At 36.6% G+C, this 19,621-nt stretch overlaps 1 protein-coding gene across 4 annotated transcripts in view; it reads right to left on the reverse strand.

The window, feature by feature from the left end:
• FYB1 (FYN binding protein 1) overlaps window positions 1-19,621 on the reverse strand; it is a 169,322-nt gene that overhangs the window by 35,864 nt on the left and 113,837 nt on the right. For all 4 annotated transcript variants that reach the window (XM_024754596.1, XM_024754597.1, XM_024754598.1 and 1 more), the window contains one exon: window positions 17,363-17,519. In XM_024754596.1, coding sequence (XP_024610364.1) covers window positions 17,363-17,519 — 157 coding nt within the window. The remainder of the gene's footprint in view (window positions 1-17,362; window positions 17,520-19,621) is intronic.

Genomic DNA, 19,621 nt, shown 5'->3' on the forward strand with positions numbered 1-19,621 from the left:
CTTTAACTCCCAAGCTTATCTACAGTTACGCCCATCCTTACCTGTCCCTACCGAAGTTCCTTCCATCTGTGTTCTGAATCCTATCTGAATGATCAATTATTTTACTCCTTTTATTCGCTACCTTCTGTGTGTCACCATATTATTTATATTACTATTATTGTTCTTCTTCTTTCACTCCCCATCCCTAAATATCTCACTACTGTTTTCTCCCTCAGCCCAAGTTACTCTCATTCATGAAGGACAAACACTTCTCTTCACCTTTCTAAATCCTCCACATTACCATAAGGCCATCATCCTTTTCCCAAAGTAGAAAAAACTGTCCATACTCACCGACTTTACTTGCTCTCCTCCTCCTCATTTCTTCATTGACTACAATCTGGTTTCCCTTGCTAATCCTTCACTGAAACTATTCTTAAAAGATTTGATTACCAAATCCATTAAACACTTCTCAGCCAGCACCTACTTGATTGCTTTGTGGCTCTTATCACAGTATTGGCTATTTTGCCTTCCTGGAGTCTCCTTTGTTTCCATGAGAAATCTCTCCCACTCACTTCTTGTCCCTCTGGTCACTACCCCACAATTTCCTTTGTCGGTTAATTTGCTCTGACTTCCCCTTTTAAGTGATGGTGTTCTTTTGTGTTCCAGTCTTGGCTTCCTCATTTTTATTTTCACTCTACATTTGCCTCTAGATGGTCTCATGTTCTCATATAACTCCATAGTTTCACATATAATCTTGGTGTTGAAATCTCTAGCCCAGATCTCACTTCTGAGTTTCAGACTCATCTATCTATCTATCTATCTATCTAACTATCTATCCATCCATCCATTCATCTATCTATCTATCTAATCATCTTCCTATCTATCTTTATTTGTATGTCTCACTGACACTAAACCTGTTTTTCCTACTAAGTTTCTTACCTTGGTCAATCGCACCACAATTCCCTTAACCACGTAAGCCTTAAGTCATCCTTTATTTCTCACTCTTCTACAGTCCCACATCGAATTAATCAAGTTCTGTAAGTTCTGCAAGTTCTGAGTATTTAGTGTCTCCTATAATGCACTTCCCCTTCTGTCTCTCCTCTATCCTGCTAGACACAAGAACAGGATTCTATCATTGCTAGTGTGGACCCATGTAGTAGCCTTCTGGACAGTCTTCTAGTGATGAGAATTGCTCTTCATCTTTCCTACCCTTAAAGTCCCTCCTACATGCTGCTGCCAAAGTGATCTTTCTAATGTGAAATTGACACCATTTGAAGAATGTGAGCAGGAAGTGCCTTGCTATCACTGAGACCATAAAAAAGGGCTAGTGGGTACTCTTGTAGCCCAGGAAGAATTGCCATGGATATACATGTCTCAGTTTCCACCTGAGATGATAAACATATGTGGTCATAAACTGTTATCTAATAAACTCACTTTTTAAAAAAATCAAACATTTAAAATTTAACACATATGCATAGCTTACTACCTAGGTAAGTGTAAAGGCCCAGTGAAATTGATCATGACACGACACTTGTTTTTCTTAGTCAGCCTTTTTTAGATCTTGGATGATTCAGAATTAAATACAGAAACAATGAAGTAATTCAAGCCCATGGTACAAAAATCTGTTTCTAATCATTGGGACAATATATGTATGTTCAATATTTTAAGTATTTGTAGTATTTAAGAGATTTACTATATTAGATATTCAGTTGAAAATCTGTGTCACATCACTTAAAAAATTGTCAGTTAGACTTAATATTTTAGTTGAAAACTAAGGACTCTAAGTGTTAATGTCAATGGCTGCTGGCCTCATAAAACAGAGTCAGCCAAAATTATGAGCTCCTAATAAAAGAATATATCATCACCAAGGAAGGAGTCTTACCTAACTAAAGAAAGAAGTACATTTAGAAAATAGAACTAAATTTGATCAAGCACCCATCTGTATCCAACTACCAATTTCCAGAGGAATAGGGAACACACAAGCTATACTGTGAGGAAGCGATCAGTGCAATCTAGACTGTGGGCAACTATAACGCCCGCGAACAACTTGATTTGCTCAACAAATAAATTGCAATAATTAAAAAGAAAGAAAGAGAGGGTGAACCTAGAGATTGAAAGAGAATTACAAAACATATAAGCCATAGACTTTGCTTGGATTCTTATTCAAAAAAACAAGAAAACCCACATACAATTTAAGAGAAAACTGGAAATTTGAAGACTTTATGTCTTAAATTAATACATAGAGTCTATTTTTAGGGAAGCCTACTGAAATATTTATGGTTATTATTACATGATGCTTGGCATTAGTTTCAAAGTAATATGAGAAGAGAGAAGTGGGGGAGTATAGATGAAACAAGATTGGTAGTGAGTTAAAAACTGTTGAAGTTGGGGAAGGGTGCATGGGTGCATACTATGCTATTCTTGCCTTTTATACACTTAAAATTTTTTTAAATAAACGTTTCTTAAAAAGTATAAGAAAAGGACTAGGAACCAAGATGGCAGAGTAGAAGGACATGCTCTCACACCCTCTTGTGAGAACACTAGAATCACAACTAGCTGCTGGACAATCATCGATAGGAAGACACTGGAACTCACCAACAAAGACACCCCACATCCAAAGAAAAAGGAGAAGCCACAATGAGATGGTAGGAGGGGCGCAATCACAGTCAAATCAAATCCCATAACTGCTGGGTGGGTGACACAGACTGGAGAACACTTATATCACAGAAGTCCACCCGCTGGAGTGAAGGTTCTGAGCCCCACGTAAGGCTTCCCAACCTGGGGGTCCAGCAATGGGAGGAGGAATTCCAACAGGAGGAGGAAGAAGCAAGAAGAACTACAAACCTGCAGCCAGTGGAACAAAAACCACATTCACAGAAAGACAGACAAGATGAAAAGGCAGAGGGCTATGTACCAGATGAATGAACAAGATAAAACCCCAGAAAAACAACTAAATGAAGTGGAGATAGGCAACCTTCCAGAAAAAAAAATCAGAATAATGATACTAAAGATGATCCAGGACCTCAAAAGAAGAAAAGAGGCAAAGATCGAGAAGATGCAAGAAAAGTTGAACAAAGACCTAGAAGAAAAAAGAACAAACAAACAGAGATGAACAATACAATAATTGAAATGAAAACTACACTAGAAGGAATCAATAGGAGAATAACTGAGGCAGAAGAATGAATAAATGACCTGGAAAACAGAATTGTGGAATTTACTTCTGTGGAACAGAAAAAAGAAAAAAGAAATGAAGACAGCCTAAGAGACCTCTGGGACAACATTAAATACAACAACATTTGCATTATAGGGGTCGCAGAAGGAGAAAAGAGAGAGAGAGGACCAGAGAATATATATGAAGAGATTATAGTCGAAAATTTCCCTAACATGGGAAAGGAAACAGCCACCCAAGTCCAGGAAGCGCAGTGAGTCCCATACAGAATAAACACAAGGAGAAACATGCCGAGACACATAGTAATCAAATTGGCAAAAATTAAAGACAAAGAAAAATTATTAAAAGCAGAAAGGGAAAAACGACAAATAACATACAAAGGAACTCCCATAAAGTTAACAGCTGAATTCTCAGCAGAAACTCTACAAGCCAGAAGGGAGTGGCATGATATACTTAAAGTGATGAAAGGGAAGAACCTACAACCAAGATTACTCTAACTGGCAAGGATCTCATTCAGATTTGACAGAGAAATCAAAAGCTTTACAGACAAGCAAAAGCTAAGAGAATTCAGCACCAACAAACTAGCTCTACAACAAATGCTAAAGGAACTTCTCTAACTGGGAAACACAAGAGAAGAAAAGGATCTACAAAAACAAACCCAAAACAATTAAGAAAATGGTCATAGTAACATACATTTTTATAATTACCTTAAACATGAATGGTTTAAATGCTCCAACCAAAAGACACAGGCTTGCTGAATGGATACAAAAACAAGACCCATATATATGCTGTCTACAAGAGACCCACTTCAGACCTAGGGACACATACAGACTGAAAGTGAGGGGACGGAAAAAGATCTTCCATGCAAATGGAAATCAAAAGAAAGCTGGAGTAGCAATACTCACATCAGATAAAATAGAATTTAAAATAAAGAATGTTACAAGAGACAAGGAAGGACACTACATAATGATCAAGGGATCAATCCAAGAAGAAGATATAACAAATATAAATATATATGCACCCAACATAGGAGCACCTGAATACATAAGGAACTGTTAACAGCTATAAAAAGGAAATCAAGAGTAAAATAATAATAGTGAGGGACTTTAACACCTCACTTACACCAATGGACAGATCATTCTAAATGAAAATAAATAAGGAAACAGAAGCTTTAAATGATGCAATAGACCAGATAGATTTCATTGATATTTATAGAACATTGCATCCAAAAACAGCAGACTACACTTTCTTCTTAAGTGTGCATGGAACATTCCCCAGGATAGATAACATCGTAGGTCAGAGATCAAGCCTTGGTAAATTTAAGAAAATTGAAATCATATCAAGCATCTTTTCTGACCACAATGCTATGAGATTACGAATGAATTACAGGGGACAAAACGTAAAAAACACAAACACATGGAGGCTAAACAATACGTTACTAAATAACCAGGAGATCACTGAAGAAATCAAAGAGGAAATCAAAAAGATACCTAGAGACAAATAACAATGAAAACACAACTATCCAAAACCTATGGGATGTAGCAAAAGCAGTTCTAAGAGGGAAGTTTATAGCTATAAAAGCCTACTTCAAGAAACAAGAAAAATCTCAAATAAACAATCTAACCTTACACCTAAAGGAACTAGAGAAAGAAGAACAAACAAAACCCAAGGTTAGCAGAATGAAAGAAATCATAAAGACCAGAGCAGAAATAAATGAAATAGAAACAAAGAAAACAATAGCAAAGATCAATAAAACTAAAAGTTGGTTCTTTGAGAAGATAAACAAAATTGATAAACCATTAGCCAGACTCATCAAGAAAAAGAGGGAGAGGACTCAGATCAATAAAATTAGAAATGAAAAAGGAGAAGTTACAACAGACATGCAGAAATACAAAACATCCTAAGAGACTACTACAAGCAACTCTATGCCAATAAAATGGACAACCTGGAAGAAATGGACAAATTCTTAGAAAGGTATAACCTTCCAAGACTGAACCAGGAAGAAACAAGAAATATGAACAGATCAATCACAGGAAATGAAATTGAAACTCTGATTAAAATTTTTCTGACAAAGGTCCAGGACCACGTGGCTTCACAGGTGAATTCTATCAAACATTTAGAGAAGAGCTAACACCCAGCCTTCTCAAACTCTTCCAAAAAATTGCAGAGGAAGGAACACTCCCAAACTCATTCTATGCGGCCACCATCACCCTGATACCAAAACCAGACAAAGATACTACAAAAAAAGAAAATTACAGACCAATATCACTGATGAATATAGATTCAAAAATACTCAACAAAATACTGCAAACACAATGCAACAACACATTGAAAGGATCATACACCATGATCAAGTGGGATTTATCCCAGGGATGCAAGGATTCTTCAGTATGCGCAAATCAATCAATGTAATACACCATATTAGTAAATTGAAGAGTAAAAACTATATGATCGTCTCAATAGATGCAGAAAAAGCTTTTGACAAAATTCAACACTGATTTATGATAAAAACTCTCCGGAAAGTGGGCATAGAGGGAACCTACCTCAACATAATAAAGGCCATAAATGGCAAACCCACAGCAAACACCATTCTCAATGGTGAAAAATTGAAAGCGTTTCCTCTAAGATCAGGAACAAGACAAGGATGTCTGCTCTCATGGCTATTATTCAACATAGTTTTGCAAGTCCTAGCCACGGCAATCAGAGAAGAAAAAGAAATAAAAGGAATACAAATTGGAAAAGAAGAAGTAAAACTGTCACTGTTTGCAGATGACATGGTACTATACATAAAGAATGCTAAAAATGCCACCAGAAAACTACAAGACCTAATCAATGAATTTAATAAAGTTGCAAGAAACAAAATTAATGCACAGAAATCTCTTGCATTCCTATACACTAATGATGAAAAATCTGAAAGAGAAATTAAGGAAACATTTCCATTTACCATTGCAACAAAAAGAATAAAATACCTAGGAATAAACCTACCTAGGGAGACAAAAGACCTGTATGCAGAAAACTATAAGACACTGATGAAAGAAATTAAAGATGATACCAACAGATGGAGGGATATACCATGTTGTTGGATTGGAAGAATCAACATTGTGAAATTGACTATAGTACCCAAAGCAATCTACAGATTCAATGCAATCCCTATTAAATTACCAATGGCATTTTTTATGGAACTAGAACAAATCATCTTAAAATTTGTACGGAGACACAAAAGACCCTGTATAGCGAAAGCAGTCTGGAGGGAAAAAAACGGATCTGGAGGAATCAGACTCCCTGGCCTCAGACTCTATTACAAAGCTACAGTAATCAAGAAAATATGGTACTGGTACAAAAACAGAAACATAGATCAATGGAACAAGATAGAAAGCCCAGAGATAAACCCACACACCTATAGTCAATTAATCTATGACAAAGGAGGCAAGGATATACAATGGACAAAAGAAAGCCTCTTCAATAAGTGGTGCTGGGAAAACTGGACAGCTATATGTAAAAGAATGAAATTAGAACACTCCCTAACACCATACACAAAAATAAACTCAAAATGGATTTGAGACCTAAATGTAAGACCAGACACTATAAAACTCTTAGAGAAAAACATAGGAAGAACACTCTTTGACATAAATCACAGCAAGATCTTTTTTTTTTGGTGGTACGCAGGCCTCTCACTGCTGTGGCCTCTCCTGTTGCGGAGCACAGGCTCCGGACGTGTAGGCTCAGCGGCCATGGCCCACGGGCCCAGCCGCTCCGCGGCATGTGGGATCTTCCCAGACCGGGGCACGAACCCGTGTCCCCTGCATTGGCAGGTGGACTCTCAACCACCACGCCACTAGGGAAGCCCGCAAGATCTTTTTTGATCCACCTCCTAGAGTAATGGAAATAAAAACAAAAATAAACAAATGGGACATAATGAAACTTAAAAGCTTTTGCACAGCAAAGGAAACCATAAACAAGATGAAAAGACAACCCTCAGAATGGGAGAAATATTTGCAAACGAGTCAACGGATAAAGGATTAATCTCCAAAATATATAAACAGCACATGCAGCTCAATATTAAAGAAACAAATGACCCAATCCAAAAATGGGCAGAAGACCTAAATAGACATTTCTCCAAAGAAGACATACAGATGGCCAAGAAGCACATGAAAAGCTGCTCAGCATCACAAATATTAGAGAAATGCAAATCAAAACTACAATGAGGTATCACCTCACACCAGTTAGAATGGGCATCATCAGAAAATCTACAAACAACAAATGCTGGAGATGGTGTGGAGAAAAGGGAACCCTCTTGCACTGTTGGTGGGAATGTAAATTGATACAGTCACTATGGAAAACAGTATGGATGTTCCTTAAATAATGAAAAATAGAATTACCATATGATCCAGCAATCCCACTACTGGGCATATACCCAGAGTAAATCATAATTCAAAAAGACACATGTACCCCAGTGTTCATTGCAGCACTATTTACAATAGCCAGGTCATGAAAGCAACTTAAATGCCCATTGACAGATGAATGGATTAAGAAGATGTGGTACATATATACAATGGAATATTACTCAGCCATAAAAAGGAACGAAATTGGGTCTTTTGTTGAGACATGGATACAGAGTGTAGTAAGTCAGAAAGAGAAAAACAAATATCGTATATTAACGTATGTATGTGGAACCGAGAACAATGGTACAGATGAATCGGTTTGCAGGGCAGAAGTTGAGACACAGATGTAGAGAACAAACATATGGACACCAAGGGGGGATAGCTGGGGGGTGGTGGGGATAGTGGTGTGATGAATTGGGTGATTGGGATTGATATGTATACACTGATGTGTATAAAACTGATGACTAATAAGAACCTGTTGTATAAAAGAATAAATAAAATAAAATTTAAAAAAGAAGTATAAGAAAAATCCAATTGCAAATGCAGTTGGAGTAGATAAGAGAAATGGATATGGTTTAATAGGTTTACAAGAGTCGTTTAAGTTCTTGGGAGGTTTTGCTGAGTGGAGTTATGAAATTTGTTCAGTCAGGTAGGTACCAGAAATGCTTGAAAAAAAAATTCAATATGTAAATTTATACACATAATGGGAAACATGTAAGGGAGTTTAATTACTTAAATTTATTATAAACATAACTATTGATCTGAAAGAAGTTAGTCTGAGTTTTCCAATCATTAATCAGAGATCCCCCTGAAAATAATTATTCTTATTTAAATAAAAATTGCTAGGTGTATAAATTGCATAGCAAGTTATATTATGTGAGTTTAAGTATTTAAAATAAATTAGGCCTTTGCATTATTAACTTTAGTGAATTAAATATTAATTAAAAGCACAAGATATAAATACCTTAGACATAAAAATACACTGACATTTTACAGAATAAAATCTATAGTTCTTTTCATGGTATATAGTTCTTAAATCTGTCCTGCTCTTTTAGAGTTTTATTTTCCATATTTCCTCTTCTTACATTGTCTTCTTTTCACATATTAATACTGAATTCACTTATTCTCTGAACACTGCTTTCTTGTTTCTCCATGCTTAGCCCCCCTGCTGTTTGCCTTCTCTGGAATAATTCTCCCTTCTCATCATCCCCTGCTGTGGCCCTCCTTAATCTTTAAATCTTTAAGCCTCTTTTTAAACACTCCCTCCTCTGTGAAGTTATCCCAACTCCCCCAAGCTCACACAGTTGCTGCTTCCATATGTCATACATTGCTCACTACAGAGATTATTCTGGATTGCTATAATTATAGAGCAATTACTTGTAGGTCTCTATTCCTACTACAAAACCATAAGCCCTTGGAATAAAGAGATTATTACTGTTAGTTAATTTATTATTATGACTGTCATTTTTAGGAAGCTATTAGAATAATTCCTCTTATGTATAGGACTTTGATTTCTTTTGGCCAAATTAACGATGTCTTAGTAATACTAAGAAACGAACGCTTATTACTAAGGTGAATTGTTTATTATCATTTTTGAAGAAGAATATAAGTTAAAAAGACTACTAGACTTGCAGTTTACTTCCTGAAACACTTGGATGAATTACAAATATTTGCAAAATGAAGGGGATCTGCATAGCACACTCATACATATACACCTGCACTTTAATGTCAACCAATTATTACTTGTAGATAATGTTTATATGCATATATATATTCATGGAACCAACATTATAGCATATAAATTTTAGTTTTATATAGGTCTGAATTCACCATATATAGAACATTAATATAGTCACTAAATATGAAATTGTGTTAAGAATAGGAATAACAGTGAAGAATAAAAGGAAGAAAGATGAGGGGAAGAAATAGGTGAGTGTCAAGGATAGACCCAGATCAAACTGTCACCAACTGCTCAAAAAAGTGTTCCAGGCATTGAGAAAAGCCACACAGAGAGATAAAGAGACAAACAACGACACTAGCCACAACCCAAGTCCTAGAAAAGTAAAAAGAGGGAGCCGGTAAAGAAGAAAAGGAAGCTTATCAGTTGTTACAATAAGGACATCTATTCAAGAAGGCCTTTCACCATAGTTCTTTGTTTTAGTATAAACAAAGCATACAGAATTAAACAGGAAAAGCAAAATTAATTTAATGTCATGTTTAGAAAGCTATTAGAGCTCTATTTCCTGACTTTTAAAGATGGGAACTGTTGACCTTTATACCTTATTCGCTATTCATGACCTTTATTCCGTGACTTTAGCTCTTAATTCTCAGTTTGATTTTTAAAGAAGAAGGAGGAAATCTAAGTGACTTATAAAACTTTGTTCTATACCTGACCTTACTAAAAATGAAATCCCATGAATTTTTCTCTGGAATATGACTTCCTGTATTTAACACATGAGAAATTATAAAACTATGACTTCATAAAGCAAATGGACTTAGGTAAGACTGTCTGGGAGTGCATGACTGATATGGCAAGTCTCAAAATTCCAGAAAGTGTTAAGCATTTCTTTCTTTTTTTTAATGTTCAAAATATGTTGAAGAAAGTGCTATTTTTTTTAACATCTTTATTGGAGTATAATTGCTTTACAATGGTGTGTTAGTTTCTGCTTTATAAAAAAGGGAATCAGTTATACATATACATGTCCCCATAACTCCTCCCTCTTGTGTCTCCCTCCCTCCCACCCTCCCTATCCCACCCCTCTAGGTAGTCACAAAGCGCTGAGCTGATCTCCGTGTGCTATGCGGCTGCTTCCCACTAGCAACCTATTTTACGCTTGGTAGTGTATATATGTCCACGCCACTCTCTCACTTTGTGCCACCTTACTCTTACCCTTCCCTGTGTCCTCAAGTCCATTCTCTAGTAGGTCTGTGTCTTTGTTACTGTCTTGCCCCTTGGTTCTTCATGACCATTTTTTTTTTAAGATTCCATATATATGTATTAGCATATGGTATTTGTTTTTCTCTTTCTGACTTACTTCATTCTGTATGACAGACTCTAGGTCCATCCACCTCACTACAAATAACTCAATTTCGTTTCTTTTTATGGCTGAGTAATATATGTGCTACATCTTTATCCATTCATCTGTCGATGGACACTTAGGTTGCTTCCATGTCCTGGTTATTGTAAATAGAGCTGCAATGAACATTGTGGTACATGACTCTTTTTGAATTATGGTTTTCTCAGGGTATATGCCCAGTAGTGGGATTGCTGGATCATATGGTAATTATATTTTTCGTTATTTAAGGAACCTCCACACTGTTTTCCATAGTGGCTGTATCAATTTACACTCCCACCAACAGTGCAAGAGGGTTCCCTTTTCTCCACACGCTCTCCAGCATTTGTTTTTGTAGATTTTCTGATGATGCCCATTCTAACTGGTGTGAGGTGATACCTCATTGTAGTTTTGATTTGCATTTCTCTCATAATTAATGATGTTGAGCATTCTTTCATGTGTTTGTTGGCAGTCTGTATATCTTCTTTGGAGAAATGTCTATTTAGGCCTTCTACCCATTGTTGGATTGCATTGTTTGTTTATTTGATATTGAGCTGCATGAGCTGCTTATAAATTTTGGAGATTAATCCTTTGTCAGTTGCTTCATTTGCAAATATTTTCTCCCATTCTGAGGGTTGTCTTTTGGTCTTGTTTATGGTTTCCTTTGCTGTGCAAAAGCTTTGAAGTTTCATTAGGTCCCATTTGTTTATTTTTGTTTTTATTTCCATTGCTCTAGGGAGGTGGATCAAAAAAGATCTTGCTGTGATTTATGTCAGAGAGTGCTCTTCCTATGTTTTCCTCTAAGAGTTTTATAGTGTCCGGTCTTACATTTAGGTCTCTATTCCATTTTGAGTTTATTTTTGTGTATAGTGTTAGGGAGTGTTCTAAATTCATTCTTTTACATGTAGCTGTCCAGTTTTCCCAGCACCACTTATTGAAGAGGCTTTCTTTTGTCCATTGTATATTCTTGCTTCCTTTATCAAAGATAAGGTGACCATTGTGCATGGGTTTATCTCTGGGCTTTCTATCCTGTTCCACTGATCTGTATTTGTTTTTGTGCCAGTACTGTACTGTCTTGATTACTGTAGCTTTGTAGTATAGTCTGAAGTCAGGGAGCCTGATTCCTCCAGCTCTGTTTTCCTTTCTCAAAATTGCTTTGGCTATTCGGGGTCTTTTGTGTCTCCATACAAATTGTGAAATTTTTTGTTTTAGTTTTGTGACAAATGCCAGTGGTAGTCTGATAGGGATTGCATTGAATCTGTAGATTGCTTTGGGTAGTAAAGTCATTTTCACAATGTTGATTCTTCCAATCCAAGAACATGGTATATCTCTCCATCTATTTGTATCATCTTTAATTTCTTTCATCAGTGTCTTATAATTTTCTACATACAGATATTTTGTCTCCTTAGGTAGGTTTATTCCTAGATATTATATTCTTTTTGTTGCAATGGTAAATGGGAGTGTTTTCTTGATTTCACTTTTAGATTTTTCATCATTAGTGTATAGGAATGCCAGAGATTTCTGTGCATTAATTTTGTATCCTGCTACTTTACAAAATTCATTGATTAGTTCTAGTAGGTTTCTGGCATCTTTAGGATTCTCTATGTATAGTATCATGTCATCTGTAAACAATTACAGTTTTACTTCTTCTTTTCCAATTTGTATTCCTTTTATTTCTTTTTCTTCTCTGATTGCTGTGGCTAAAACTTCCAAATCTATGTTGAGTAATAGTGGTGAGAGTGGGCAACCTTGTCTTGTTCCTGATCTTAGTGGAAATGGTTTCAGTTTATCACCATTGAGGACGATGTTGGCTGTGGGTTTGTCATATATGGCCTTTATTATGTTGAGGAAAGTTCCCTCTATGCCTACTCTCTGGAGGGCTTTTATCATAAATGGGTTTTGAATTTTGTCATAAGTGTTAAGCTTTTCTAACTAATAAAAAGGTTATAATGGTAAATTCTTACTTTTCCTATAATTTTAGAGCCAGAAAAAGAAAAGTCTTACACTGACTAAGAATGACCTCAGGGTAAGAACTGCTTAACATTTCCTTTTCCAACCTTAGTCATTTCCATTATTTATTACTTCACTTTTCCTGTTTCATTACTATTAGTAACCATGTAATTTGCTTTGTATACCACAATATTCAACCACTGGTTCTGTGTTCATATGAATGAGTTATACTGTTAAAATTATAATTAATTTTTTTAAATGGTACCAAGAAATGCGTTACCCTAAAGATACTGATTTGAACACTAAAACTGATAAATGAGCTCCTTTGACCCATTTCAGTTCCTCTTCAGATGTCTGAGTAAAATAGAAAATGGAACTAGCTGATTTCTGACCACTAGGTGGGGAAACAATACAATTTAAAATACAGTACAACTTTGGCCTCAACTACTGTCTTTTTGAAGATGTTTATTATTCGTAATTCTCACCTGCCTCCAATTCTTCACATTCTTAAGGCATACTGACCTGAAAGATATAATTACAAGTGACTTCTGGGAAGTAGGCAGGTGATAAAGGCCGGGAGATCTCCTGAAATTCTTTCTTTGATCCCGATTCCTTTTCTTGCCATAAGCAATACAGACTCTACACCCTGGGGAGAACTGTGAACCTTATCAGTCATTTATGCCTTTGGGAAGCCAGTCCCTCACCTGAGCACTAGTTCTTCGTTGTTCTAATTCTTGGTTCTAGGAATTCACTTCCTTAGTGGTCTTAACAGTGTCAGGACTTTAAGTGTGGAATATACACCCATAACTCTCAAATATATATTTTTAACCAAGAACTCTCTCTCAAACTCTTCACTTCTTATACCTAATTGCCTCCTCAACACCTGCGCTTGCGTGTTTAATAGATGCCACAAGCTTAACATAGCTGGGCTCTCCTGATCTTCCCCAGGCCCAAACTTGCTCACCTTCAGCCAATCCCATTTCGGTTGATGGACACATCAGCCTTGGAGTTACTCAGGCTCAGACCTTGGAGCCACATTGGATCCTCTTTTTATTTCATACCCCAAATCCAAATTCTGTAGTCTCTACCTTCAAAATACATCCAGAATCTGGACCTCGTACCATTTGCCCTGCACCCTCCTGGTTAGAGCCACCTCTGCACCTTGCCTGCACTTCTGCCCTATCTGCCTAACTGGTTTCCCTTCTTCAATTTTTGCCAACTGTCCCTTTTCAGACAGCTGTTAAGGTGATATTTACAAAACATAAGTGTGAGAACGTCACTGCTCTGCTCTAGCTCTTCAGGGTTTCCCATTTCACTTAGGATAAGAGCTGTAATCTCTATCATGACCCACAGGGACCTGCATGAGCTGAATCTTTCCCTCCTACTCCTTCCCTTGTTCATCTACTCCAGCCCCAGCTACCTCCTTCTGAGTCCCTGGACATTCTAGGGCTCTGTTCTGTCTGTCCTCTCTGCCTGGAATGGTCTTCCTCCAGATATCTGCGTGACTAACTCCTTCACCTCCTTGAGTCTTTGCTCCAGTATAACTTCCTATAAGGGAAGTGACCCTCACCTGTCCCTTTAAAGTTGCAACACGCTGTCCCCAACCCTCACACTACACCACTAACCTGCTCTACTTTCTCCTATAGCACTTGATATTTCCTAACATGCTATATCCTTTACTTGTTTATTATTTTTTTTTCCCTTGTGTCTCTTGCTCCCTGTTTTATGTGGGCAGGAATCTTTATTTTGTTCACTGATATTTTGTGAATTTCTATTGCAAAGGCACAAAGTAGTGGCTAAAAAAATTATTATTGGAAGGGTGGTGGTGAGAAGAAAAAGCATAGAACATACATCACTCACAATTTTACTTAAAAATCATTGCATATATTTCCCTCTCACATGAAATATAAATTTGTGAGACTGAATATCAAGACCGATGTTACTTTCATTTCCTCTTTGTGTCTTTTCTAGCTTCCCCTCCTTGGGGGAAAGTTTCCAACCCAGATATTTCTTCATTTTGGATTTTACTTGAGCTCTCTGATGGGAGCTTGAAAGCCTTACACCATACACCACATTTTTGCTTAAAAAAAAAATTGTCTTATAGATGTCCCTTGGCTTTTGTTTTCTCTGTTCTCTTCATCTGACATTTAACTTTCAGATGTGCCAGTTCTAGCTTATCTAGGCAATGTAACATCTAAGATTCTTGTTTCTCTCCATCTTTTTTCTGAGAGTAAGAGTAACTCTTAGATGAATCAAACTTTCTTATTAGGAGTCCTTAATAAGATGGAAATAGAGATGAGGTTAAGTTTATTACAATTGGTGGATTTTGCTGATTTCTGATGAAAACACTATTACAAGTGAAAATTTGAAGCTGGCTGGTTGGCGGGCTCTTTTCAACTTTGTACGAATTTCCTACAAAGTTGGGAAATTGACCAGCATTGGTATGATGTTGTAGTCCAGGCTACTGGTCTCTTTTTGAAATCCTTTCTTCTTTTTATAACTTTTTATTCTCCACCTTATCACAGTGGATTCTAGGGTGTAGGTTTACAGAAAAGAGTTATCATAGCAGGCCTGAAGTTGCTATTTTTAAAAGAATCTTCTATCAAAATGGGCTGTTAGTTTGTAACTGGGAACTCAGCTCCGAAAGCATTTCCTGCACTGATAGGAAAAGTTGCCTAATGATAAGAATGCTTTGCTGTGCCTAGATTGTATAAACAACATGACTTACGGTGAACACCTGCTTTCCTTCTAGAAGTCTGGTATTTTGGTAGTTGCTAGGCAGAAGGTGTCTAGGTGCCAGCTTTCAGTAAAAGCTGCCTCTAAAAGGCTTTCCTGAGAAGCAACATTATACTTGTATTGCATTTTTGTACATGGAGAAAAGAGCAGTCCTACTCTGTCCACTGCCAGGTTTAGAAGGAGAGTGGGAGTGGGATAAATCTTAGCCATGAGTACTACTATGTTCTGAGTCCCGTGTGTCCTTTTAGTGGATCATCAATCATATGGGTGGTCTTGGGGACTCCCAAACAGCAGGAATAATGCCAAACCCTCCTCCTCTCCATGATTTCTTCAATCAAAGAACTACCAGTCTTTATGCCTTAGAAATTATCAGGAATTCATGCTCAAGCTATTTACTGAAATTTCTCACTAGAATTAAACAGGATCCAGAAGCCTAACTGAAGCCAGGAGCTGGGATAGAGTCATATAATAAAATTCAAAAGTACTAAGATCGAAATCTAATGGGTTAAATTCATCAGAGTAAGAACAAAATTAGGAAAAAGACACAGGATTTAATACATGTGAAAGGAAAGTAATTTACACAGAAATCAAGTGTATATAAGAACACCTATTAGTTATTTTAATTAAACTAATATTTATTTGACACATATCTTAGTAGGCAGATGGCTAACACTCTTTATTTGGTAGCTGGTAATCATAAATTAGGATTCATAAACTCAAATGCCTGGAAGGGCATGTAGTTAACATAAATGCACAGTGCAGCTTATACAGAGGATTGTAGCCACTAAGCTGCTCTAACACCTTCTAGTTAGTTGAAGTTATGCCTTTAACCACACCCCCCACCCAAAGCCTAATAAAGTGAAACATAGTGGTGGCTACCCATGGCAAACATGTTTTCAACCCCTGCTCTAAATTGTAATCATCAGCATTAAAGGAAAGCTGTCAATCGGATTTTGATATTAATAGATTTTATCAGAAGGATTAAGGATATTAAGTACTTTAAATGTAATGAATATCAATCTGATAGGGGATTGAAGTGAAGGAAAAACAAACGTAGCTAAATATTTTGGCATATTACTTACTTGTGGTAAAGGAGAATCATGCAAAACAATTTTCTAGAAGAGGAAACGGAAGATCTACTCTGACTTGCCAAAGGAATCTATGCTTGCCATCGTCTGGCTATTTCTTTTTAAAACATTTCTTCTATCCCAAGCTTCTGCTTGCTTTTTCCTCAACCAGCTATTCTGGTAAATCACGGATAAAGAGCCCGTGCATACAACCCATACAGTTTTGACATTTCTAAAACTACCATCTAAGAAAAGTGAGAGTGGGCTTGAATAAGTTTCCTAGTGTTTTAATACACAGTCAAAAATCTGACTATTCAGAGAAAATCTCCATTTTTTACTTAAAGGAGGTTATTTAGCAGAGTGGTTAAAAGCTCACATTTTCTTTGGACTCAGACTGACATTGACTCACATTTGGAGAAGTTACTTAGCCTCTGTAAAGTTCCATTTACTCATCTGTGACAGGATGATAACACTATCCACTCAATAAAGTTATAAGGATTATACATGTAACGTGCCTAGCACATCATAGGCAGTAAGTAAAATATGGTGGTGGTGGTGGTGATGATAATGGTGGTGATGGTGGTTGTGATAGTGGTGATGATGGCAATGATGGTGCTGGTGGTGATGATAATGATGGTGGTGGTGATGATGATAATGGTGATGGTGGTGATGGCTGTGGTGTTGGTGATGATAATGGTGGTGATGATGTTAATGGTGGTTGTGGTGATGCTAATGGTGATGGTGGTGGTGCTGACCTGAAGAATGCTTCAGAACTTCTAAAAAGGCACTGGAAAATTTCTTCAGATGAACTCTTAAGGGGAAAACCACTGAAAAAACAGAGAAATAAGAGTTGCTCAAAGGTATGGTGTGTGAGAGCAGCTCGCTCAGCCATCTTTTCCCCCTACCAACTGCTCATCTTTGTGGATCCATTAGCTTACCATGGAACCCACAGCATTCAGCCAAACATAGTTTGAAAATCCATGGCAAGAGACTGACAAAGAAATGGCAAGATAACCTTTTGCTTACTTGAGATCTAAGGGAGGTTTAATGTTTCTGGGAGGTAGACTTGGGACTGCCGATTGTGTTGGGTGAGATGCTGGCAATGGTGGCTGGCAGGCTGGATGGGATGGTGGAGGTGGTGGTAGGGAAGTTGTTGAGTAGGACGTTGAGACCTTGCTGGTACCTAAGAAGCAAAGCAAAAAATACTGTGAATTAAGACAAATCTTCAAACTATAAGAACTGGCTATTCCAAGTATGTAGAAATGAGGATTTTAAACATAAATATGTAAGAAATGCATTCTAATTATTCTAATTAATGCTGTAAAGAGTTTAATACTCTCAGTATCATGTGACATGGCTTTTTTATTTTCTTTCTGCATACCAGCTTTTATATTTACACAATTAAAAGATCTACATATTTTTATTCTTAAATGCTTACAAAATCTCTATAGCATTATGATTCTCTGAATCCTCCTCAACACTCTTGCCCTCATAAAGTCATTTTTTTTCTTTCTTATTTTTCTTTTTAAGTTCATTTTTTTCCACACACACACACACACACACACACACACACACTGTATTTTATTTTTACAAGAGATAAATAAACTGACACCAAGCATTGTAAATGGATGACCACAACAAAAGCAACAACGGTTGCAATTACCAAACACGAAAAATACTCATACTGTGTCATAATATTGACATTCAGTCCAGTAATCCTCCACTGTAACAGCTCCTTTACTTTGCAGTGAAAATTGATTTGTATATTTTTTGCCTCTGAGTCCTTGTGGGATTTCTTTTTTTTAATTCAAACAGAAAGTCACAAAAATTATAATCATCCACATCAGTTCACTCAGTCCCATGTAATTAATTTGTTTTTATCTTGATCTTTTGTTAGCACTTTTATGAATTCATCAGGTTTCCTTTAGAGTTCTGAAAATGCTCATTCATTCAGTTCAGCAGTATAGTCAGTTACCAGAAACCTGTACTTGTCAGAGGCTTTTCATAAATTCCTTGAAGATGAAACCCTTTTATAGGAACACTTTTGCAAAAGCATCAGAGTACACTCAGAAATGTCTGTAAATGACAAAAGACTTAAAAATGACCACGGTTTAAAGATCTGAAGAAAGTTCATAATAATGCAATTGACAAGGAAATTTATTTATTTCTGAGATATACATTTTACATTTTAAAGTAATAACTAGAATTATGATTTATAACTTTATACCAGAACATATAAGATTTTTAGAAGTTTCATGTAACATCTAAAACATTTATATTAACATATTTCCATACAAATAACCCAAAGAAAGTTTAGTATTAGTTGTTGTTTTTTTTTTTATACTGCAGGTTCTTATTAGTCATCAATTTTATACACATCAGTGTATACATGTCAATCCCAATCGCCCAATTCAGCACACCACCATCCCCCCCCTCCGTGGTTTTCCCCCCTTGGTGTCCATGCATTTGTTCTCTACATCTGTGTCTCAAATATTCCCTGCAAACCAGTTCATCTGTACCATTTTTCTAGGTTCCACATACATGCATTAATATATGATATTTATTTTTCTCTTTCTGAATTACTTCACTATGTATGACAGGCTCTAGGTCCATCCATGTCTCAACAAATGACTCAATTTTGTTCCATTTTATGGCTGAGTAAGACTCCATTGTATATAAATACCACATCTTCTTCATCCATTCGTCTGTTGATGGGCATTTAGGTTGCTTCCATGACCTGGCTATTGTAAATAGTGCTGCAATGAACAGTGGGGTGCATGTGTCTTTTTGAATTATGGTTTTCTCTGAGTATATGCCCAGTAGTGGGATTGCTGGGTCATATGGTAGTTCTATATTTAGTTTTTTAAGGAACCTCCATACTGTTCTCCATAGTAGCTATATCAATTAACATTCCCACCAACAGTGCAAGAGGGTTCCCTTTTCTCCACACCCTCTCCACCATTTGTTGTTTGTAGGTTTTCTGATGATGCCCACTCTAACTGGTGTGAGGTGATACCTCATTGTAGTTTTGGTTTGCATTTCTCTAATCATTAGTGATGTTGAGCAGCTTTTCATGTGCTTCTTGGCCATCTGTATGTCTTCTTTGGAGAAATGTCTATTTAGGTCTTCTGCCCATTTTTGGATTGGGTTGTTTGTTTCTTTAATATTGAGCTGCATGAGCTGTTTATATATTTTGGAGATTAATCCTTTGTCCATTGATTCCTTTGCAAATATTTTCTCCCATTCTGAGGGTTGTCTTTTCGTCTTGTTTATGGTTACCTTTGC

This window comes from Neophocaena asiaeorientalis, unplaced genomic scaffold (assembly GCF_003031525.2).
Source record: "Neophocaena asiaeorientalis asiaeorientalis breed wild unplaced genomic scaffold, Neophocaena_asiaeorientalis_V1.1 scaffold229, whole genome shotgun sequence".
In the NCBI taxonomy this organism is placed as follows: Eukaryota; Metazoa; Chordata; class Mammalia; order Artiodactyla; family Phocoenidae; genus Neophocaena; species Neophocaena asiaeorientalis.